This window comes from Heptranchias perlo, chromosome 18 (genome assembly GCF_035084215.1).
Source record: "Heptranchias perlo isolate sHepPer1 chromosome 18, sHepPer1.hap1, whole genome shotgun sequence".
Classification (NCBI taxonomy): Eukaryota; Metazoa; Chordata; class Chondrichthyes; order Hexanchiformes; family Hexanchidae; genus Heptranchias; species Heptranchias perlo.
In genome coordinates this window covers 33,386,297-33,412,319 of record NC_090342.1, presented here as the reverse complement: position 1 = coordinate 33,412,319, position 26,023 = coordinate 33,386,297, and the positions used below count along the sequence as shown (strand labels likewise).

The 26,023-nt window shown below is 43.5% G+C and overlaps 1 protein-coding gene across 1 annotated transcript in view; it reads right to left on the bottom strand.

The window, feature by feature from the left end:
• Positions 1-10,605: 10,605 nt before the first annotated feature.
• The window catches only part of foxm1 (forkhead box M1), a 31,611-nt gene continuing 16,193 nt past the window's right edge, over positions 10,606-26,023 (bottom strand). The window contains exon 9 of the mRNA XM_068000081.1: positions 10,606-13,733. Coding sequence (XP_067856182.1) covers positions 12,882-13,733 — 852 coding nt within the window. The 3' untranslated portion in view covers positions 10,606-12,881. The remainder of the gene's footprint in view (positions 13,734-26,023) is intronic.

The following is a 26,023-nucleotide window of genomic DNA, read 5'->3' as shown; positions in this document are numbered from 1 at the left end:
ATCTACCCACCTTAGTTCCGTAACCCTTAATACCCTAGCCTAACAAAAATCTATCAATCTCAGCTTTGGCATTTTCATTTTGTATTTAAGAAATAGAAAATAAAGTCTACTAATCGTAATTAATTTTAAATTTAGAAAAAACTAAAGAAATTCTCCTACCAGGTGAAATGTATTTGTACTCTCCCTTTGACATTACCAAGTCCATTGCTGGGCTGGTACTCAATCTTGCCAGCCCCAATGACTGCCTGTACCTATAGGATTTCTAATGCATCTTCTCATTGTCTTCAACAGAGTGGTTCCTTGCTGTGTGAAGGTGGAGGAGGTAGATTAAAATTAATAGCTAACAGGAGTAGGATTTTTTTTTTATTGTGATCAATTAACAGTTGGTCAAGGACACTCAGACTGTCATCGCCTTTCTGATTATTAGATCAACTTTTAAAATATTTGTTCTTGGAATATGGGTGATGTTGGCAAGGCATGTTTATTGCCCATCCCTAATTGCTTTGCGAAGGTGGTGGTGGGTGAAACCACTGCAGTCCTTGAGGTGATGGTGCTCACACGATGGCATTAGGTAGGTCATTCCAGCATAATGACCCAGCAATGATGAAGGAATGGCGATACATGGCCAAGTTAAGGTGGTGTATAACTTGAAGGGGAACTTAAAGGTGATGGTGTTTCTGTAACATTACTGCTCTTGTCCTTCTCAGTGACATTGGTCCCAGGAGAGGGAGGTGCTGTTGAAACAAACCTGGTGAGTTGCTATTGTACGTCCTGTAGATAGTACATATTGCAGCCAAATGTACCGGTGTGGCAGGGGTTCTGATTAATCAAACTTCCCCATCCTCAATAAGCTTCTTGAATGTTGTTGCGGCTGCACCCATCCATGCAAGTGATGAGTATTCAATCACTCTTGACTTGAACTTTGTAGATGGTGGTGAGGCGTGGAGAGGTCAGGAGGTGCGCCACTCATTGCAGAGTACCCAGTCTCTGCTCTGCTATTGTGGTCACTGTGTTGATATGGCTGGTTCAGTTAAGCATCTGATCAGTGGTGTCCCCCAAGATGTTGATGGTGGGGGAATTTGACAATGGTGGTGCTTTTGAAGGTACAGGTGACTGGGCCTTCTCTTGTTCAAAATGGTCATTACCTAGCACTTAGGGTGGCATAGTGAGGGCAGCCAGTGAAATACGTTCAAACTGCAGGTGGGTAGAAACAAGAAACACTGGTCTGGTGAGTCTGCATCTGAAATGTTTATTATTCAAATAGCCAGGCAGATTGCGAGCAGCAGAATGTTTTCCATTCTATGACCGCAGTGCCTATTAATAAAGGCACTTGCAATCATTCCAAATCTTACATCATCCTCAGTGCGACTTGTTTCCCAGGGTTCTTCCTTGTACGCTCCGAGACTTTCCCTTATAAGGTCATTCAAACATCAAATTTGATGAGTGACAAACTTGCCTCACTCCTTTTTTCTGAGTTGGAATACACATACCATTCTATTTCAGCTTCTTCATTAGAGCTGCATGAGGCATTACTTCCTTACAAAAATTGATGAAAGCAATGAAAGTAGGTTTCCCTCAAGTCTTATGCCATTCCACAATCTTACATAAAGCTAAAATCTGCCCCATGAATTCCTCATAAGAACAAAATACATTGTTCCATTTTGATTACACTGCATTCCTCCAAAGAATTCTACATACATGCCACAATGATACAAAGAACCATCTCAAGAGCCACTGATATCAGTGAGATTCCTCAATAAGATTCTCTCTCTTCTGGATTAAAAACCACAACTGCACACGGGAGCACCAAGGCTATGTTTGGCTCTAAAAGAATCCTGTTCTCCAGCCTCAGAAGACCAGCTGCAAAGTAACTTAGCAGTTCCTAGCACTGAATTCTAAGACTATCATTTTTCCCTACCTAGAGCAGCTTTTAGGAATTTGACATGAATCACATCAGTCCTACCATTTGCTAGGCGATGGAGTATGGGGACCACTTTGTCCCAGAAATCTGGTTTATTATGATCTGCTCAGAAGGCTCTGCCAACTTTTCGAACATTCAAGCCAATGGGTCCGTACGGTTTGCTATCAAGTCAGCATAATGGTCTCTACAGACCCTGAAAATGCCCCTTTATTGAAGAGCATCAGGATTGTCAGTCATTGGCACCGGTTGAGAGGAATCCTTTTGACTGGTTGACAGCAAGCTTGCCAACCAAAAAATAATTTATGAACATTTTTGTATAATTGCAAGCTCTTATGGATGAATGCAACATGCTGAGCTTCATTTCCTAATGATCCTCTTAGCCTTATGGTACAACACATCATAATCCACCTACTGTCATAAACTCATCCTCATTTCATGGTCTGGCAGGATGTGAGGAAATTCAACCATAGGGGACTGAACAACAGCTGACCAAGGAAAGTTAACAGACAGCCATCTTAGAAGAAAAAACACTAGGCACTGCTGTATAGAGCGACTGTTTACACTCTAGTGCATGTACGCCATCATACACTGCCCATTGTTTACACATGATTCAGTAAGACATCTGCTACAGTTATGACCTGCATTTCATTCCTGGAGAGGATGGATTTTAATTAGTCTTGGTTGGTACCCATAATTGCAGGTTACAAGCATAAGCATGCCCCAAAGCTCATGTCCAGTCCTCTTGTAAGATAATGACTAATTCAGTAATGTATTAGAAAGTATTACCATGAGGTAACCATGAAAACACGTTTAAGGTGTCTCTTCCTCTCTCTCCAGTGCAGGCTGATGTCAGCAGTATGACCACATTTTCTTTAGTCTTTCAACAAGTTCTGTCTCCCTGGTGATGAAAACTCATACCAGGATAATGTTGCTAAGTGACCCAATATTGCTGACTTTGCTGAAGGTGTATGATGTCACAGAGTGATGTCACTGAGTAAACGAAGGGCTGCTCACACTGCTAGAGGTGAGGGTTCATATACACTCCCTCTCTTTTACTCTCTTATACACATACACACAGAACATAAGAAAAGTCAGTGATGAGGTCAATAAAATTACTTACATAGATAGGGTCTTCCTTATCCTGTAAATGGTACACACCACAGGCACTTGTTGGGCTGGATTTCTCTCTTCCTGAGAGAGTAGCGTGACTTCCACGATCCCACCACCACCCCAACTCATTTTCCTGGGTTGAGGGTTGCTTCCCAGGCATGGAAGGGACCTGGAAGCATCCCCGCCAGCAAGAGGGTACCCACCGCTGCCAGAACCACCACATCAGAAGAGCAGATGGATCTTTAAAGGGGCTCAGGAGACCCGAAGAGTACAAGGCAAAAATGTTTTTAAGGTCTTGGCCAAGACCAAGGTCTAAGTTTATTACCATCCTCCTCATTGTTTACTACATTTCTGAGTTTTGGGGCCAAAATAAAGGGAGAAGAGGTCTGTACTAAGTCCTCTCCCTCCATCAGAAAACTTCAGGGCCATTACTGCTGCTACCCTAGGCCAACCATCACCTTTCACAAGGCGGCTCGGGGAACAGTGGTAAGAAAGCTGGCAGGAGGAAAGTGAGCTAGGATGCCGGGTCCTGTCACTCTGCTGGCATTTACATGCAGCAGGCAGGGAAGGGGCGGCCAGTGGCAGTCCCAACACGGGTGGTTGGAGGAAAGTCCAGGTCAGGACAGGAAAGCAATAGTAGGCCTCACCATCCATTTTTCACACTGTTTCTGCTGCTATTCTGCCTGATTTAGGGCTGGATAGTGGAGGAAAATCTTGCCCGTTCAATCTTGATCGCCTCTGGGGAATCAAGTTTATTTTTTCCTGACATCACAGAGAGTGTCCCATCTGTTACTGTCTGCTCCTACCCTGTATAAAGGCCCAGGATCTGCATGATAACATTCCTTTTTCTTCTACACTATCCTATAAATCTTAGAATCATACATAGGAACAGGAGTAGGCCATTCAGCCCCTCGTGCCTGCTCCGCCATTTGATAAGATCATGGCTGATCTGTGGTACAGCACAGGAGGAGGCCATTCGACCCATTACACCTGTGTCAGCTCTTTGCAAGAGCTATCCAATTAATCCTACTCCCCTGCTCTTTCCCCTGAAAAGTTTGCCCCTTCAACTATTTATCCAATTCCCTTTTGAAAGTTACTGTTGAATCTGCTTCCACCACCCTCTCAGGCAGTACATTCCAGGTCATAACAACTTGCTGCATAACATTTTTTTTCCTCATGTTGCCTCTGGTTCTTTTGCCAGTTACCTTAAATCTGTGTCCTCTGGTTACTGACCCTTCTGCCACTGGAAACAGTTTCTCCTTATTTACTCTATTAAAACCCTTCATGATTTTGAACACCTCTATCAAATCTCCTCTTAACCTTCTCGGCTCTAAAGAGGACAATCCCAGCTTCTCCAATCTTTCCATATAATTGAAGTCCCTCATCCCTTAGTACCATTCTAGTCAATCTCTTCTGCACCTTCTAAGGCTTTGACATTCTTCCTAAAATGTGGTGCCCAGAATAGGACACAATACTTGCGCTGGGGCCTAACCAGTGTTTTATAAAAGTTTAGCATGACTTCCTTGCTTTTGTACTGAATGCCAAGGACCCTATATGCTTTTTTAACAGCCTTCTCAACTTGTCCTGCCACCTTCAAAGATTTGTGCACATACACCCCTAGTCTCTCTGTTCCTGCACCCCTTTAAAATGATATCATTTAACTTATATTGCCTCTCCTCATTTTTCCAACAAAATGTATCACTTCACACTTCTCTGCGTTAAATTTCATCTGCCATGTGTCTGCCTATTTCACCAATCTGTCTATGCCCTCCTGAAGTTTATTACCATCCTCCTCATTGTTTACTACATTTCTGAGTTTTGTGTCACCTGCAAACTTTGAAATTATGTCTCTATACCCAAGTCCAGGTCATTAATATATATCAAAAAGAGCAGTGGTCCTAATACCGACCCCTGGGGAACACGACTGTATACCTCCCTCCAGTCTAAAAAATAACCATTCACCACTACTCTCTGCTTTCTGTCCCTTAGCCAATTTTGTATCCATGCTGCCACTGTCCCTTTAATCCCATGGGCTTCAATTTTGCTAACAAGTCTATTGTGTGGTTCTTTATCAAACGCCTTTTGAAAGTCCATATACACAACATCAGCCGCACTACCCTCATCAACTCTCTCCATTACTTCATCAAAGAACACAATCAAGTTAGGTCAAACACAGTTTTCCTTTAACAAATCCGTGCTGGCTTTCATTTATTAGCCCATACTTTTCCAAGTACAATTAATTTTGTCCCGGATGATTGTCTTTCAAAGTTTCCCCACGTTAGGCTGACTGGCCTGTAGTTGTCAGGTTTATACCTCTTCCCTTTTTTGAACAGGGGTGTAACATTTGCAATCCTCCAGTCCTCTGGCACCACTCCCATATCTAGCAAGGATTGGAAGATTGTGGCCAGAGCCTCCACAATTTCCACCCTTCCCCCAGCAACCTAGGATATATTCCAACCAGACCAGGTGACATTCCTACTATGAGCACTGCCGACCTTTTAAGTACCTCCTCTTTATCTACTTTCATCCTATCCAATATCTCTACTACCTCCTCCTTTATTGTGACATTGGCAGCATCCTCCTCTCTAGTGAAGACCGATGCAAAGTACTCATTTAGTACCTCAGCTATGCCTTCTGCCTCCACAAGATCTCCTTTTTGGTCCCTAATCGGCCCCACACTTCCTCTGACTACCCTTTTACTATTTATATATTTATAAAAGACTTTTAGGTTCCCTTTCATGTTAGTCACTAATCTATTCTCGTACTCTCTCTTTGCCTCTTATTGCCTTTTTCAGTCCCCCTCTGTATTATGAACCTGATATTTCATTTCAATTTCTATTATCTTTATTCATCCAGGGAGCTCTTGCTTTGGATGCCCTTCCTTTCCCCCTTGTGGGAACGTGTCTAGTCTGTACCCGAACTATCTCCTCTTTGAAGGCCTCCCATTGCTTATTTACTGTTTTGTCTGCCAATCTTTGATTCCAATCCACCTGGGCCAGATCCATTTTCATCTCACTGAAATCCAGTTAAGTATTTTCATGCTTGAATGTTCTTTGACCTTTTCCATAACTATTCTAAACCTGATATTGTGATCAGTGTTCCCCAAATGCTCCTCCACTGAAACATGCTCCACTTGCCCCATTTCATCCCCCAGAACTAGATCCAGCATGGCTTCCTTCCTTGTTGGACTGGAAACATACTGATCAAGAAAATTCTCTTGTACACATTTCAGGAATTCCTCAAAAGCAAAATACTCTGGATGCTGGAACCCTTAAATTAAAACAGAAAATGCTGGAAATACTCACCAGGTCAGACAGCATCTATGGAGAAAGAAACTGTTTCTTTCTCCACAGATGCTGCCTGATCTGCTGAGTATTTCCAGCATTTTCTGCTTTTATTTCAGGAATTCCTCCCCCTCTATATTGTTAATATTCCAGTCTATATAGGATAATTGAAGTCCCCCATTATCACTCCTCTATGGTTCTTGTATCTTTCTGCAATTTGCCTGCAAATTTGGTACTCTATCTCCTTCCCACTATTTGGTGACTATAGTATACACCCAGTAGCGTAATAGCTCCTCTATTGTTCCTTAATTCTAACCAAATAGATTGTCAAAATCAAAATACTGCGGAATGCTGAAAATCTGAACTAAAATCAGAAACAGAAAATACTGGTCAGGCAGCACCTGTGGAGAAAGAAAGAATTAACGTTTCAGGTCGATAACCTTTCGTCAGAATTGTCTTTGATGCCTCAACTACATCATCCCTTCCAGTGCTGTAATAGTCTCCCTATGACTTCCTTCAGAACGCTTTAACTGTAAACAACGATAAAAAGACCAGCAGGGCCTGCGGGATAGTTAGCAGAGATAATGGTGCGTGAGTGATGCTATCATTCACGCAATGACAAAGACCTTATATTCTTCATCATTCAGGTAGGGCTCATATCATTTAGGGAGGAGGAAAGCCTTACCTGGGATGCCCCAAACCCTGCTGGCAAGACCGATCTGACGAAAACATTGCCCTTGGTTTTGGACACATTTAAAGTTTGTTACACTATGTGGTTTTACTCAGACATTTATCCCATAATCAGTGTTAAGGACCACTCCCATAAGCTACACCTCGCTCCCTTATGAACTAAAATGCGACAGCACATGCACAATATCCCAGGGATCTAACAACCTGCATTTATAAAGTGCCTTTAACATAGTAAAACATCCTAAGGCGCTTCACAGGAGCATAAGCAGACAAAAATTGACACCAAGCCAAAGGAGATATTAGGATGGGTGACTAAAAGTTTTGTTAAAAACGCAGGTTTTAAGGACTGTCTTAAAGGAGGAGAGGCAGAGGGGTTTAGGGAGGGAATGCCAGAGCTTAGGGCCTTGACGGCTGAAGGCACGACTGCCAACGGTGGAGCGAAGGAAGTGGGGGATGCCCAAGAGACCAGAGTTAAAGGATGTAGGGCTGGAGGAGGTTAGAGATAGGGAGGGGCGAGGCCATGGAGTCCAAATTAGTTTGTAAGAAAACAGCGAACTTGAATCTCTGGAATCAGCTCCTGATTTCCACATGCCTATCTTTGAAGCACCTTGGGATATATTTTTCATTAAACACATTATATAAATGTGAGTGAATTTCACTTATTCCCAGAATTTAAAAAAAAGCCATTTAACCCATTAACTGCTTTGTTATAGGAGTCAATGTTCCTAACACTTGAATTCTACCAGTTACTCTCTTCCCTCCCTCTTTATATTGTTCAGTTCTATTAATTGACTCACTTACCTTCCAGTTCTGACAAAGGGTTCAAAATGTTAACCTGCCTTTTCTCTTTTCAGATGCAGACAGACCTGCTGTACAATTTTAGCATTTTCTGTTTTTATTTCAAGTTTTGTAAATGTTTTCTTTTTATTTATAATGCAACATCTTTCTGGATGCCAGAGGTTAAATCCTCACTGCAGACAGCAATCATATAATGGAGGAATGAAAATAACAAGCACCTGCACGATAAAAAGCAACACAGTTCAGTATGCCTACAGAACATAATGACACTGCAACAATTCAGGTAAAGTTATTTTTATTGACATTCCATCACTGTACAGCAGCCTATTTATCCATTAGAGCAGGCAGTGTACCCCTCTTAGGTCAGTACACGCAGTGTCACAATGAGCTGCTTACACTTATATTACATGTCTGAGGCACAGATTGTGTTCTTTCTATTAAGGTGCATTAAAAGAATCTGGAGCATTTACAAGTAGGTTAATATGAAATATTTACATATACTGCAAGCTGGAAAAAACTGTATTGTTCATAATTTACAACTATTGTTGCTGTTGCATGATCTATTGACTCAGCTGTGGGGATGTTTGACCGCCAATCTTATAGCTGTTGCATATTCTGGTCTGCATGTACTCAGAGAAAGGAGTTTCAGTAGTACACTGATAGGCCACTCATTGGGATGTAAAGCAGGAGCAGATCACAACTCTTTAAAAAAAACACACGCATACACACACACACAGTCAATACTGCCCTTCAACTAATAGGTAATTTCTATTGGTTAAGCACAGAGATCAATTCACGTGGCTTTATGATGTATGGCAGCAGTGGGGAGCAAGGGGTTAGCCAATAGCCTTTCCAACTAGTTGACACAAACAATAACACAATTTCAAAGTGGTTTTGATCACACCACAAAGAGCAAAAAAACCCAATACCAAACCATTGCACTGAAGGAGGATCCACCGAACAGCACAGGACATGTGGAAAGAAAAATTAAAGAAAAAATAAAGAAAAAAATGCAAGGATTAAAATCTGTCCTGCCAATGAATTATTTCTACTAGGATCTTTTTAATGGAGTCACTTTGGCAATAAGCTAAATGTTCACTTTGACCAGTTATTCCATTAAACTTTTTAAAAAGCCCTTCTAGAAAAGTGCAGCTCATTGCTTGACTGCACAGTAGGTTCCTAGTCACTGCTGCACAGAAACTTCTGCATGTGCCCATTTCTCAAAAAAAGTTTTCACAGGGTTGAACTTTGGAAAATGCATTGAGGATCAGCTGGTGCATTCTTCAGTGAACACTCCCACTACTGGCCATGCAGGGGAAAGCAATCTTCCCGGGGATTCCAAGCTGGCTCTTGATGCACAGCCTATTGCTTCCTCAGAGAGAAAGAAATGGAAGTGAAAACCTCTTGTCCGTCTCCAAGCAGCATATTATTGAGCAGCAACAGCAGATGCCTAGGAGCAGGCTACCTGGCCTGACGTTTAAACCGAGGAATGGAATGTCACACAAGGAGATTGAGGGGATGGGTGGAGATTATTTTTTAAATTAAATTTTACTCCAAGAAATAGCCTGTACACAGCAAAATATTTCACATATTTCAGCTAAATAAGGATAACTCTCACTCCACAGACCATGCTCCAAAGGAATCAGACCAGAATGTAACCAGAGAAGGGTTGAGGTTCTACAAGTTCTAAGAATTTCAGGAGCTTTGGAGGAGACTAACGAGTAGGACCTCAAAGTTGGTAATCTCTGGATTAATCTCAGTGCCATAGGCTAGTGAGTATAGGAACAGCAAGATAAAGCAGGTTAATGAAAGGCTGGAGAAATGGTCCAGAAGTGGGGGCTTCAGATTCCTGGGGCATTGGGGCAAGTTCTGAGGCAGGAGGGATCTGCACAAGGTGGATGGGTTGTACCTGAACAGGGCTGGGACCAATGTTCTCACAGGAAGGTTGACTAGTGCTGTGGGGGAGGGTTTAAACTAACTGGGCAGGGGGAGGGAAACCAGGATGAAGTATCAGAGAGGAGAAACAGGGTGCACAGAGGACGGGAAAGACAAATAACATTAGAATAAAGAGTAGTCCAGAAAGCGGAGGAATCAGACAGGAGACACATGCAAAGTAGACCAAGGTGAGTTTGGAGTGCAGGTGCATAAATGCCCACGGAACGTGACAAATAAGGTTGGTGAGCTGCAGGCACAAGTTGCCACATGGGGATATGATAAGAGTGTCAATAATGGAGGCCTGGCTCAAACAAGAGCAGGAATGGGACTTTAATATTCCTGGCTACAATGTATTCAGGATGGAAAGGGAAGGAAATAAAGAGAGGGCGGGGGCGGTGGCAGTATTGATTGAAGATACTGTTACAGCCCTGGAAAGGGATAATGTGCTAGAGTGGTTCAATAACAGAGTCTATTTGGTTAGAGCTAAAGAGCAGAAGAGGAGCTGGGTGTATACTATAGACCAAATAGTGGGAAAGAAATGGGACAAGGAACAATCAAAGGTGAAGATACTCAACTGGAAGAGGGCTAATTTCAGTGAGTTGATAAGGGATCTGGCTCAGGTGGATTGGAAACAAAGATTGGCAGGTAAAACAGTAAATGAGCAATGGAAGGCCTTCAAGGAGGCGATAGTTCAGGTACAGACTAATCACATTCCCATGAGGGAGAAAGGAAGAACATCCAAAGCAAGAGCTCACTGGATGACTAAAGAAATTGAGATTAAAATGTAACAGAAAAAGGAGGCTTATGATAAATATCAGGTTCATAATACAGTAGGGAATCAAGCAGAATACAGAAAGTGCAGTGAACTGAAAAAGGAAATAAGAGGGGCAAAGAAAGTGTATGACAATAGATTAACATCTAACATAAAAGGGAACCCAAAAGTCTTTTATAAACAAAAAATAGTAAAAGGATAGGTCAAAGGAAGGATGGGGCCAATTAGGGACCAAAAATGAAATCTTGCTGTGGAAGCAGAGGGCATGGCTGAGATACTACAGAAGAGGAGGATGCTGCTAATGTCACAGTAAAGAAGGAGGGATAGAGAAATTGGATATAGCATGAAAATAGATAAAGAGGTACTTAAAAGATTGGCAGCACTCAAAATAGAAAAGTCACCCGGTCCAGATGGCGTGCATCCTAGGTTACTGAGGATAATAAGGGTGGAGATAGCAGAGGCTCTGGCCGCAATCTTTCAATCCTTCTTGGATATGGGAGTGGTGCCAGAGGACTGGAGGATTGCAAATGTTACACCCCTGTTCAAAAAAGGAGGGATAAACCCGGTAACTACAGGCCTGACAGCCATTCTAGAGACCATAATCTGGGACAAAATTAATTTTCACTTTGGAAAAACATGGGTTAATTAATGACAGCCAACACAGATTTGTTAAAGGCAAGTCATGTCTGACAAACTTGATTGAGTTCTTCAATTAAATAACACAGAGTAGTTGATGAGGGTAGTGCAGTTTTGTCCCAAAGAGCTGCATCCCATCAGGATGCCAAACCACTAAACCAGTTTATGTAATAATCTACATAAATCATATACTGTTCCTCATGCAACAGGAGAGTGGCTGGTCCCTGCCACAGGCTGCGAGATGGTGGGCAAGAGATGTATAGGTTTACTAACAGTGAAGTGCCTTAGCTGAGATAGAGAATTTTTCTATTGGCCAAGGTAGGGAATCAAGAACAGACAGGTGGATTTGAAGGACGAGGCTGCAGGCCAAGGCTCTGTCAGCCACTATCTCCAAATCCCCAGTGTAATGAAACTACCTGTCCACATCTCTTCAAGGCTATTTCTAGCTGCTATTGTATAGTGCTTCATCACAATATTCGAAGTTACCGGCTCTGTTCAAATATTTCACAGCAAAGGACTGTTTACATTCAGTATCATTACCACGTTTAATCCAGAATGCAGTCTGACTACATCACATGTTTAAAACACAAAACCTGAATGTCGCATGTTCAAGCCATGTGCTTTAAATATAGATACCAGATCATTCGCATTCTATGCAGCAGTGTGCGGAGCGACCTGGTTTCACTGGTCAGGAAGAGATGGGCTTGGTGTTGTGAGCAGATATTGGATAACCAAAAATTGAAAGCTGATAGACATCCTGCTGGAAAATGGAGAATACCATCAAGAGAAAACAAACAGCAAATGTTAGAAATCTGAAATAACAGAAAATCTGGAAATATACTCCAGTTGAGCTCTGTCAGTTCTGATCATGGATCTACACCCAAAACTTGTCAGATACTGACTGATTTCTTGTGCACTTCTAGCATTTTCTGTTCATACTGTTAGAACTCTGGGGGCTGGAACTGAATGTTTCCAGTTATAGGACACAGTACAACTATTAATGTCAATGTCTGAGGTACATCAAGGTCAGACAACTCACACAGACACTGATCAACTATGACTTGCCCACATTATCACAAATCTTACAAACTAGACAACAAGCTTCAGTTAAGACCAGACCTTCAGTGAAACCAGGAAGAACATTTCCCTCTCCCACCCTATGCATTACAAGACTTCCATTCCTGTTCAAATCTTTTTCTTTACATTTTTAATGATATATTTTTGGTCTTATGGTCTATTTACAAGCACAACATACATAGGTTTCTGTCATCCCCTAAGAAGTCACCAAGAATCAAGAAAGTCTCAAGTCAGAATCAAAGAATCTGAAATGCAATGTTAGAGAGGTCTGAAGGCCTTCTGAAAGTGGTCCACGGTCCTTGTGTCCATGAAGGCAAAGCAGCATCAAACATAGTACACACACACTCACACACACTCATCAAAACCATGACATTGTAGGGCAGGTTCACACAGACACGTGCAAAAGATTTTACACAGGTAACAATGAACAGTGATTAATCTAGTTACAGCAAGCATAGCCCAGGTGGGTGAGGAACTAAGTACCTACAGATCCAGACACTAGGAACTGATGACTTAAAAAAAAATTTGCCCAAGGGTCCAGTGGGGGGTAGATTTTTCTAATTTTGAATTAACAGTTGCACCTGAACTTGAAATGGTCTTAACACCAGGAAGAAATCATTTGAGCAGCAAGAACCCCCTCACCACCCTACAAACTGATCTATCTCAGTTCTGGGATTAGTGTTGACCAGCTCATATTCCCAAGCTCATAGTCCTCATCCTCCAGGCCAGTGAAGCTAATGTCCAGCAATATTTTGCTGAGACTGTCGTTGAGGGTGTCCAAGACCAAACCTTCAGTCAGAGACCTGTTTGCTGTGGTGTTACAGTTTGTGTTTACCTGCAGTTCTCGGGAACACTTTCTGGATTTGTCCTCTGAAAGAGGGGAGGAGCTTGTGTCAGGCACAGGATCCTTAACTGGTGAGTTTAACAGCTCACGCGGTGACTCGAAGAGAGCGAAGTCCTTAAACGGCGTACTATTAAAACTCAGGTAGCCTGTGTTATTATGCAACGGCGTCCTCAAGGGACTGAACTCAAATAGACTGTCGTCTTTTTTCAAAGGGGTCAGTGCAATCTTCCAGCTGTTGGCTACAGTGACTGGAGAGCCCCCACTGGTGCCTTTACTGGGGGTGGAGGAGACAGGCAGATCACGGGGCTTCTCCTTAATGGGTGTTTTGAAGTTATAGTCTATGGCAGTGCTGGCAAAATCTGAGCACTGCTCCAGGGTTCTGGATTCATGGAATGCTGACAAGTCAGAGACAAGACCCGAATCTAGTCCGGTCTCTGCTTCAAGCTCACTGGTTTCTGGGAACAAGAGAACCGGCTCCTCAATAGGCTGAAGGACATGCCTCTGCTTTCGCCTGGAACTGCTCTCCTTGGACACATCGCAGAGTTTTGCTGTTGCAGAATTTTCATGCACATCACTAACTGGAGGGATTGCCTGAATCAACAGTGGTTTCTCGGAGTTCTTTATTGAGGTCACAGGATGATTACAACTTTGAGTTTCATTTGGTACCTAAAAAAAATACAATCAGACCAATTACTTTAAAAGCATTCATGTTGAAGGACTGTATTGGAATCTTCCTCCAACAACATCTTAGAATCTTACAGCACAGAAGGAGGCCATTCGGCCTGTTATGCCTGTGCTGGCTCTTTGAAAGAGCTGTCTAATTTAGTCCCACACCCCAGCTATTCCCCCCATCACCGTGCAAATTAGTCCTCTTCAAGTACAGGTCCAATTGCTTATCTATAGCGCCTTTAATGTGGAAAAACATCCCAAGGCAATTCAGAGAGGCTTAATCAGACAAAAATGAATGCTGAGCCAAAGATGGAGATATTAGATGGGGTGACCAAAAACTTGGTTTTAAGGAGAGTCTTAAAGGAGCAGAGGGAGGGGAGAGAGAATTTCGGAGGGCAGGGCCTAGGTGGCTGATGGCACAGTTACCAATGGTGGGGCAAAGGGAAGGAGGGAAGCGTAACAGGCCAGAGTCGGAGGAATGGCGAGTTCTGGGGAGATTAGAGATAGGGAGGGGCAAGGCCATGAAGGGATTTAAGTACAAAGATGAGAATTTTAAATGTGAGATGTTGTAGGACTGGGAGCCAATATAAACCAGCAAGGACAGCAGTGATGGCTCAACGGGATTTGGTACAGAATAGGATACGGGCAGGAGAATTTTGGATGACCTGTAGTTTAGAAAGTGGATAGTAGGTGACTGACCAAGAAATCATTAGAATAGTTAAGTCTGGAGGTAGCAAAGGTATGGACGAGAAATTCAGAAGCAGATGGGCTCAGGCAGGGGCAGGGGCAGGAGATATTATGGAGGTGGAAGTAGGCCTTCTTTGTGATAAAGAGGGTATAGAGTTGGAAATGCACCTTAGGGTTGAATAGGATGCCGAGGCTGTGAACAGCCTGGATCAGCCTCAGACAGTGTTCGAAGAGGGGGAATGGAATCGATGGCAAGGGTATGGGGTTTGTGGTGGGGCTGAACAGGATGGCTTCGATCTTCCTAATGTTTAACTGGAGGAAACTGTGGCTCATCCAAGACTGTAAGTCGGACAATCAGTCTGACAACATAGAGACAGTGGAGTGGTCGAGAGAGGTGATCAAGAGGTACATCTGGATGTTGTCAGCATACATGTAGAAGCTGACCCCATGTCTGTGGATGATGCTGCCAAGACGCATCATGTAGATGAGGAAGAGGTAAGGGCCAAAGATAGATCCTTGGGGGACTTCAGAAGTAATGGGCAGGGCAGAAAGAGAAGCTATTGCTGAAGATGCTCTGGCGAAGATTGGATAGGTAACGAAACTTAATTTTCTCCCTGACCCCTAACTAAGCTAATGATCTGCTATGTCCTTTTGATGCTGATCTATCCTTGACCTGTAGTAGCAACATGAGGGTTGCCGGTGGCAACTCTTGATCCAGTTTTCCCACCTTCCTCTCGTTGGGGTGGATCTTGACTTTGCGCGATAGTGTGAATCAGGTAATAGAGAGTCAGCAGCCCGCTTTATATCTCTCCCGCATGGAAATAAAAATCAGGAGAGATATATAACGGGCTACCAACTCGCTAGTGCCCATTTTACACTATCGCACAAAGTCTAGACATACACCATTGTGTCAGGAAACAGCTATCTTTCACTTTGTCTCCCCCTTATGGCACATCAGTGAACTGAAAAACTCAGGCCAATAACTGTGAACTATGTATGTGTTACTGTATAATTCTGTTGACCAAGCTTCTGCTTAGACTGACATGGAGTCCATTTTGTTGAGATTTGTTGTCAATAAACATTTTTTTCCATTTAAAAAAAAATGAACAAGCAAACCCTTACATCCTGCCATTCTGGCATAATCATGTACATTGCCACCCAATAGCAATCTTGGGCCAATTTACAGAGTGCAACTGATTCAAGCTATTGTAAGAATATTTAGACCATTCAGCTATAGTTAACAAATAAGCAGCTCGCCTGCAATGTGTTGCCTGCTGGATCCAGAGACGGCCATTTCCCTCTTTTTATCAGAAAGGAATCCAAACCCCACGGTCAGTCACTCATTTGAATACACTTCTTGCTTTTCCCTCCTTTTAAGGCCTCTATGAATGATAGTTACACAGAAAAGCTGGAGCTCTTTAGCCTTGAAAGGAGGCGATTAAGGCGGCACGTTATGGAAATATACAAGATATTAACACTGTACAAAGTAAATCCAGAGAACTACTTTAAGGTATGCCCAGACAGTAAAACAAGGGCATTAGCTAAAACTGGTGAAAGGACAATTTAGAAGAGATGTCACAAAGAGCTTCTTCAAGCAATCAGTGAACAACACTTGGAATATAGTCTTCTAGGTAGGACAATGAAGATTCATTCAAGAAGCAGATGAAGTGATGATGGGGGCAAGGGGGAGGTGGAAGATTTTCTAAATGGAAGTTCTAAACTGGGCCAAATTGCCTCACTCATCTGTATCTACCTTCTGGACATTTATCGGCCACATAAAAGCTGTACTGCAGTGAAAGGATTAAAATAATCTTTCTCTGCTTTATGAAAGGACAATGATGTTATGAGGGTGGGACTTTAGCACTTGAGGGGGACATTATATATTGCCTTTAAAGTCACAAGACCTTTGCACAACTCACTGTTAAGGTCGCACAGATCATATGTCTTCTTCAAAATAGAAACCCACAATAGGAACAGGAGTAGGCCATTCAGCTCCTCGAACCTTTTCTGCCATTCAGTGAGATCATGGCTGATCTGTATCCTAATTCCATCCAACTGCCTTGACTCCGTATCCCTTACTTTTTTGTATTCGTTCATGGGATGTGGGCGTTGCTGGCAAGGCCAGCATTTCTTGCCCATCCCTAATTGCCCTTGAGAAGGGGGTGGTGAGCCGCCTTCTTGAACCGCTGCAGTCCGTGTGATGAAGGTTCTCCCACAGTGCTGTTAGGGAGGGAGTTCCAGGATTTTGACCCAGCGACGATGAAGGAAGGGCAATATATTTCCAAGTCGGGATGGTGTGTGACTTGGAGGGGAACGTGCAGGTGGTGGTGTTCCCATGTGCCTGCTGCCCTTGTCCTTCTAGGTGGTCGAGGTCACGGGTTTGGGAGGTGCTGTTGAAAAAGCCGTGGCGAGTTGCTGCAGTGCATCCTGTGGATGGTACACACTGCAGCCACAGTGCGCCGGTGGTGAAGGGAGTGAATGTTTAGGGTGGTGGATGGGGTGCTAATCAAGCGGGCTGCTTTGTCCTGGATGGTGACGAGCTTCTTGAGTGTTGTTGGAGCTGCACTCATCCAAGCAAGTTCCATCACACTCCTGACTTGTGCCTTGTAGATGGTGGAAAAGCTTTGGGGAGTCTTTAAGATAGCTATGGAGAATGATAGGTCTGGCCCAAAAGTTAAAATTCTAAATTGGGGAAAGGCCAATTTTGATGGTATTAGACAGGAACTTTCAGAAGTTGATTGGGAGAGTCTGTTGGCAGGCAAAGGGACATCTGGTAAGTGGGAGGCTTTCAAAAGTGTGTTAACCAGGGTTCAGGGTAAGCACATTCCTTATAAAGTGAAGGGCAAGGCTGGTAGAAGTAGGGAACCTTGGATGACTTGGGAGATTGAGGCCCTAGTCAAAAAGAAGAAGGAGGCATATGACATGATCAAGTGGATCCCTTGAAGAGTATAGAGATTGCCGGAGTAGAGTTAAGAGAGAAATCAGGAGGGCAAAAAGGGGACATGAGATTGCTTTGGCAGATAAGGCAAAGGCGAATCCAAAGAGCTTCTACAAATACATAAAGGGCAAAAGAGTAACTAGGGAGAGAGTAGGGCCTCTTAAGGATCAACAAGGTCATCTATGTGCGGAACCACAAGAGATGGATGAGATCCTGAATGAATATTTCACATCGGTATTTACGGTTGAGAAAGGCATGGATGTTAGAGAACTTGGGGAAATAAATAGTGATGTCTTGAGGAGTGTACATATTACAGAGAGGGAGGTGCTGGAAGTCTTAACGCGCATCAAGGTAGATAAATCTCCGGGACCTGATTAAATGTATCCCAGGACGTTATGGGAGGTTAGGGAGGAAATTGCAGGTCCCCTAGCAGAGATATTTGAATCATCGACAGCTACAGGTGAGGTGCCTGAAGATTGGAGGGTAGCAAATGTTGTGCCTTTGTTTAAGAAGGGCGGCAGGGAGAAGCCTGGGAACGACAGACCGGTGAGCCTGACATCTGTAGTGGGTAAGTTGTTAGAGGGTATTCTGAGGGACAGGATCTACAGGCATTTGGAGAGGCAGGGACTGATTAGGAACAGTCAGCATGGTTTTGTGAGAGGAAAATCATGTCTCACGAATTTGATTGAGTTTTTTGAAGGGGTAACCAAGAAGATAGATGAGGGCTGTGCAGTAGACGTGGTCTACATGGACTTCAGCAAAGCCTTTGACAAGGTACCGCATGGTAGGTTGTTACATAAGGTTAAATCTCATGGGATCCAAGGTGAGGTAGCCAATTGGATACAAAATTGGCTTGACGACAGAAGACAGAGGGTGGTTGTAGAGGGTTGTTTTTCAAACTGGAGGCCTGTGTCCAGCGGTGTGCCTCAAGGATCGGTGCTGGGTCTGCTGTTATTTGTTATTTATATTAATGATTTGGATGAGAATTTAGGAGGCATGGTTAGTAAGTTTGCAGATGACACCAAGATTGGTGGCATTGTGGACAGTGAAGAAGGTTATCTAGGATTGCAACGGGATCTTGATAAATTGGGCCAGTGGGCCGATGAATGGCAGATGGAGTTTAATTTAGATAAATGTGAGGTGATGCATTTTGGTAGATCGAATCGGGCCAGGACCTACTCCGTTAATGGTAGGGGGTTGGGGAGAGTTATAGAACAAAGAGATCTAGGAGTACAGGTTCATAGCTCCTTGAAAGTGGAGTCACAGGTGGATAGGGTGGTGAAGAAGGCATTCGGCATGCTTGGTTTCATTGGTCAGAACATTGAATACAGGAGTTGGGATGTCTTGATGAAGTTGTACAAGACATTAGTAAGGCCACACTTGGAATACTGTGTACAGTTTTGGTCACCCTATTATAGAAAGGATATTATTAAACTAGAAAGAGTGCAGAAAAGATTTACTAGGATGCTACCGGGACTTGATGGTTTGACTTATAGGGAGAGGTTAGATAGACTGGGACTTTTTTCCCTGGAGAGTAAGAGGTTAAGGGGTGATCTTATAGAAGTCTATAAAATAACGAGGGGCATAGATAAGGTAGATAGTCAAAATCTTTTCCCAAAGGTACGGTAGTCTATAACGAGGGGACATAGATTTAAGGTGAGAGGGGAGAGATACAAAAGGGTCCAGAGGGGCAATTTTTTCACTCAAAGGGTGGTGAGTGTCTGGAACGAGCTGCCAGAGGCAGTAGTAGAGGCGGGTACAATTTTGTCTTTTAAAAAGCATTTGGACAGTTACATGGGTAAGATGGGTATAGAGGGATATGGGCCAAGTGCAGGCAATTGGGACATGGACATGTTGGGCCGAAGGGTCTGTTTCCATGTTGTAAACTTCTATGATTCTATGAGTCAGGAGGTGAGTTACTCGCTGCAGAATACCCAGCCTCTGACCTGCTCTTGTAGCCAGAGTATTTATATGGCTGGTCCAGTTAAGTTTCTGGTCAATGGTGACCCCCAGGATGTTGATGGTGGGGGATTCGGCGATGGTAAAGCAGTTGAATGTCAAAGGGAGGTGGTTAGACTCTCTCTTGTTGGAGATGGTCATTGCCTGGCACGAATGTTACTTGCCACTTATCAGCCCAAGCCTGGATGTTGTCCAGGTCTTGCTGCATGCGGGCTCGGACTGCTTCATTATCTGAGGGGTTGCGAATGGAACTGAACACTGTGCAATCATCAGCAAACATCCCCATTTCTGACCTTATGATGGAAGGAAAGTCATTGATGAAGCAGCTGAAGATGGTTGGGCCTAGGACACTGCCCTGAGGAACTCCTGTCGCAATGTCCTGGGGCTGAAATGATTGGCCTCCAACAACCACTACCATCTTTGTGCTAAGTATGACTCCAGCCACTGGAGAGTTTTCCACCGATTCCCATTGACTTCAATTTTACTACGGCTCCTTGGTGCCACACTCAGTCAAATGCTGCCTTGATGTCAAGGGCAATCACTCTCAACTCACTTCTGGAATTCAGCTCTTTTGTCCATGTTTGGACCAAGGCTGTAATGAGGTCTGGAGCCGAATGGTTCTGGACGAACCCAAATTGAGCATCGGTGTTCAGGTTATTGGTGAGTAAGTGTCGCTTGAAAGCACTGTTGACGACACCTTCCATCACTTTGCTGATGATTGAGAGTCGGCTGATGGGGCGGTAATACACTTGGCTAGCAAAAATCTATCGATCTCAGATTTAAAATTATTAATTGAGCTATTGCTTTTTGTGGAAGAGAGTTCCATACTTTTACCACCCTTTGCATGAAGACGTGTTTGCTAACTTCTCTCCTGAATGGCCTGGCTCTGATTTTAAAGTTATGTTCCCTTGACTTGTCTCTCAAACTAGCAGAAAAAGTTTCTCTCAATCTACCCTATCAACTCCTTTCAAAATCCTACAAGCCTCACTCTAATCACCCCTCGACCTTCTATATTCCAGGGAATACAAGCCTAGTTCATGTAATCTCTCCTCATAATCTAACCCTTGGAGCCCCGGTAACATTCTGGTGAATCTGCACTGCACTCCTTCCAAGGTCAATATATCCTTTCAAAGGTGTGGTGCCCAGAAGCGTACAGTGCTCCAGATGTGGTCTAACCAGGGCTTTGTATAGCTGCAGCAAAACTTCCTCCCCTTTATATTCTAGCCCTTTAGTTATAAAGGCTAACATTCCAATAGTCTTTTTGATTATTTTTTGTACCTGACTACTATATTTTAATGATCTGTGTACACGGACCCCTAAATCTCTTGGGATCTCCACTGTTCTGAGTATTTTTTAAACGATGAAAAGCTGGATCGATCCTTTTTTTGGTCCAAAATGGATGACCTCACACTTAGCTGTGTTAAAATCTATCTGCCACAGTTTTTCCTCTCTCACTTTATCACTGTCTCTTTGTAATTTTATGCTCCAGTCTACAATACTTTCTATACCACCAATCTTTGTGTTATTGGCAAACTTGTATTTATGGCTCTCTTTTGTGTTATCTAAGTCATTAATAAACATAGTGAATAGTTGAGGCCCCAGCATAGTTCTTTGTGGGACACCACTAGTCACTTCCTTCCAATTCAAGTACATACCCATTATCCCTACTCTGTCTTCTACCGCCTAACTAATCTCCTAACCAGGTCAATAATTTGCCTTCAATTCCATGAGCTTTAATTTTAGCGAACAATCTCTTACATGGAACCTTATCGAATGCCTTCTGTAAGTCCATATAAACTACATCTATAAACATTCTCCTACTACTTTAGTTACTTCCTCAAAAAATTCAATTAGATTCGTTAGACATGACCTACACTTTACAAATCCATGTTGGCTCTCTCTAATCAGCTCAATGTTTAAATACTGTGATCCAAACAGTGGTCTGACTGGGATCTTCACCCTTATTTGGGCTTGAGGGTTTGACAAAGAACTGTCATTTAGGAGTAGCAAGAACAAGTCCATCGTAACCAAGCAGGAGAACACAATTCACACTCTGTGGTAACTGAAACCAAGAGCTTTCAGAATAGTACCTAGGTACCAATGTGCTGTGTTACTGAGCAGACTTAGGATGCATGTGCACACTCAATTTCTCTGCACACGGTCTTCTGCATCTAGATGGCCGATCGGGTTGGCACTTCCGAGGGGGGATAGGGGCAAAGAGAAAACAAGGAGGGACTTCGTCTCACCAATGAGAAGGTTGCAGTGCTGCTGCATTGTTCCAAGTACAATGCACACAGCTGAACAGAGTGTTTTTTCATGCATAGAAGATCATGGACAGGCCACCATTACGTCTGCACACCAGGATAATACAGCATCATCCAAAGACTGGCAGAGCTACAAAACATGAACACTATAACATCATAAGCTTCAACAATTCAAGCAATATATTGATCAATGTTAGCTAAGCCCAGACGTGTGCGGCATCCTTCAAACTGCTTTGCCTTGCTTTTCCGAACTTTTCCCGCAGAGCGGCAGTGGACCTGAGAGTAGAAGACTGAGATTGTGGAATAAAAGCAGCAGCAGACCTGCAACAAGAGACAACTATTGTGCGACATCACAGGTGAGGCAGGAGAGTCCGAGAGTGAGCAGAGTATAAAAGGGGAGATCTAGAGCGGGAAGAGAGTCTAAGAGTCCAAGGCAAGTCATGGCAGCACAGCTCGCACCCGTGATATGCTCCTCCTGCACTATGTGGGAAGTCATGGACACTACCAGTGTCCCTGGCGACCATGTGTGCAGGAAGTGTGTCCAGCTGCAGCTACTGGCTAACCGTCTTTCGGAACTGGAGCTGCGGGTGGATTCACTGTGGAGCATCCGCGATGCTGAGACTATCGTGGATAGCACGTTCAGTGAGGTGGTCACACCGCAGGTAAAGAATACGCAGGCAGAAAGGAAATGGGTGACCGCCAGGCAGAGTAAAAGGACTAGGCAGGTAGAGCAGGAGTCCCCTGGGGCCATCTCCCTCTCAAACAGATATTCTGCTTTGGATACTGTTGGGGGAGATGGCTTATCAGGGGAAAGCAGCAAGAGCCAGGTTCGGGGCACCACAGGTGGCTCTGCTGCACAGGAGGGGAGGAAGAAGAGTGGCAGGGCTATAGTGACAGGGGATTCAATTTTAAGGGGAACAGATAGGCGTTTCTGCGGCCGCAAACGTGACTCCTGTATTATTTGTATTGTAGATTTCCCCTGGGTCTTCCCCTCTCTTGCTGCTCTCAACTTTATTCCCTTCTGACTCCCCGCTCAGGTTCCCATCCCCCTGCCACTCTAGTTTAAACCTTCCCCAACAGCACTAGCAAACACCCCCGCGAGGACATTTGTCCCGGTCCTGCTCGGGTGTAACCCGTCACGCTTGTACAGGTCCCACCTTCCCCAGAACCGGTCCCAATGTCCCAGGAATCTAAATCCCTCCCTCCTACACCATCCCTGCAGCCACGCATTCATCCTGTCTATTCTCCTGTTCCTATACTCACTAGCACGTGGCACCGGTAGTAATCCTGAGATCACTACCTTTGAAGTCCTTCTTTTTAATTTATCTCCTAACTCCTTAAATTCACCTTGCAGGATGGTATGTTGCCTCCCTGGTGCTAGGGTCAAGGATGTCACGGAGCGGCTGCAGGGCATTCTGGAGGGGGAGGGTGAACAGCCAGTAGTCGTGGTCCATATTGGTACCAACGACATAGGTAAAAAAAGGGATGAGGTCCTGCAAGGTGAATTTAAGGAGTTAGGAGATAGGAATAAAGTTGAGAGCAGCAAGAGAGGGGAAGATCCAGGGGAAATCTACAATACAAATAGTACAAACAGTTGTTCAAGAACAAGTGAAAGGGAAAAGCATAGAGCAGCGGAAAGAAAGGGTACTTTAGGCGCGACAGATAAAATGAAAACTAGAAGGCGTAAGGCGATTAACCCAGCATCAAAGCTGTGGCAGGGGGTTGGGAACCTGAGCAGGGAGACAGAGGAAAGCGTATCAGGAAGGGACAGAAGGTATGGAGTAAAAGGTAAAGTGTTAAAAAAGGAAAAAGCAGGAACTAAGTGTCACAAAACATATTTGAAAGTTCTTTATCTGAATGCACGTAGCATTCGTAACAAAATGGACGAGTTAACGGCACAAATAACGACGTATGGGTATGATCTTGTGGCCATTACAGAAACATGGCTGCAGGGTGACAACGACTGGGAATTAAATATGCCAGGGTATTTAACAATCAGGAAGGACAGGCAGGAAGGAAGAGGAGGTGGGGTGGCGATGTTAATAAGGGAAGGAATCACTGTAATACAGAGAAAAGATATTGGGACAAAGGATCAGGATAATGAAACAGTTTGGGTAGAGATAAGGAATAATAAGGGGCAAAAAACACTCGTGGGCGTAGTATATAGGCCTCCTAATAGTTGCAACTCTGCTGGAAGAAGTATTAATCAGGAAATAGTCGGGGCATGTAATAAGGGAACAGCTATAATTATGGGGGATTTTAACTATCATATTAACTGGACAAATCAAATTGGGCAGGGTAGCCTTGAGGAAGAGTTTATTGAGTGTATTAGGGATGGATTTCTTGAGCAGTATGTAACTGAACCTACAAGGGGACAAGCAACCTTGGACCTGGTCCTGTGTAATGAGCCAGGATTAATTAATAATGTCCTAGTTAAGGATCCCCTTGGAATGAGTGACCATAACATGGTTACATTCCATATCCAATTAGAGGGTGAGAAGGTTGGTTCTCAAACAAGCGTACTGAGCTTGAATAAAGGAGACTATGATGGTATGAGAGCGGAATTGATTAAAGTGGACTGGGAAAATAGTTTAAAGGGTAAGATGGTACATGAACAGTGATGTTCATTTAAGGAGTTATTTTACAACTTTCAAAAAATATATATTCCACTGAGGAAAAAAGGGTGTAAAAGAAATGACAGCCATCCGTGGCTAAGTAAAGAAATTAAGGATAGTATCCGACTAAAAACAAGGACATATAAGGTAGCCAAACTTAGTGGGAGGATAGAAGATTGGGAAGTCTTCAAAAGACAGCAAAAAGTAACGAAAGGATTGATTAAGAAAGGGAAGATAGATTATGAAAATAAATTAGCAAAAAATATAAAAACAGATAGCAAGAGTTTCTATAGTTATATAAAAAGAAAAAGGGTGGCTAAGGCAAACGTAGGTCCTTTAGAGGATGAGACCGGGAAATTAATGGTGGGAAACATGGAGATGGCAAAAATGCTGAACAAATATTTTGTTTCAGTCTTTATGGTAGAGGACACTAAGAATATCCCAACACTGGACAAACAGGGGGCTCTAGGGGGGGGGGGGGGGGAGGAGCTAAATACGATTAAAATCACTAAGGAATTGGTACTCAGTAAATTAATGGGACTCAAGGCGGATAAATCCCCTGGACCTGATGGCTTACATCTGAGGGTCTTGAGGGAAGTGGCGGTAGGGATTGTGGATGCTTTGGTAATAATTTTCCAAAATTCTCTGGACTCGGCAAAGGTCCCGGCAGATTGGAAAACTGCTAATGTAACACCCTTATTTAAAAAGGGTAGTAGGCAGAAGGCTGGAAATTATAGACCAGTTAGCCTAACATCTGTGGTGGGTAAAATTTTGGAGTCTATTATTAAGGCGACAGTAGCGGAACATTTGGGTAAACATAATTTAATAGGACAAAGTCAGCATGGCTTTATGAAGGGGAAGTCATGTCTGACAAATTTGCTTGAGTTCTTTGAGGACATAACGTACAGGGTGGATAAAGGGGAACCAGTGGACGTAGTGTATTTAGACTTCCAGAAGGCATTCGACAAGGTGCCACATAAAAGATTATTGCTCAAGATAAAGAATCACTGGATTGGGGGTAATATTCTGGCATGGGTGGAGGATTGGTTATCTAACAGGAAGCAGAGAGTTGGGATAAATGGTACATTCTCGGACTGGCAACCAGTAGCCAGTGGTGTTCCGCAGGGGTCGGTGCTGGGTCCCCAACTCTTTACAATCTATATTAACGATTTGGAGGAGGGGACCGAGTGTAACATATCAAAGTTTGCAGATGATACAAAGATGGGAGGGAAAGTAGAGAGTGAGGAGGACATAAAATACCTACAAGGGGATATAGACAGGCTGGGTGAGTGGGCGGAGATTTGGCAGATGCAATACAATATTGGAAAATGTGAGGTTATGCACTTTGGCAGGAAAAATCGGAGAGCAAGTTATTATCTTAATGGTGAGAAACTGGAAAGTACTGCAGTACAAAGGGATCTGGGGGTCCTAGTGCAAGAAAATCAAAAAGTTAGTTTGCAGGTGCAGCAGGTGATCAAGAAGGCCAACGGAATGTTGGCTTTTATTGCTAGGGGGATAGAATATAAAAACAGGGAGGTATTGCTGCAGTTATATAAAGTATTGGTGAGACCGCACCTGGAATACTGCATACAGTTTTGGTGTCCATACTTAAGAAAAGACATACTTGCTCTCGAGGCAGTACAAAGAAGGTTCACTCGGTTAATCCCGGGGATGAGGCGGCGGACATATGAGGAGAGGTTGAGTAGATTGGGACTCTACTCATTGGAGTTCAGAAGAATGAGAGGCGATCTTATTGAAACATATAAGATTGTGAAGGGGCTTGATCGGGTGGATGCGGTAAGGATGTTCCCAAGGATGGGCGAA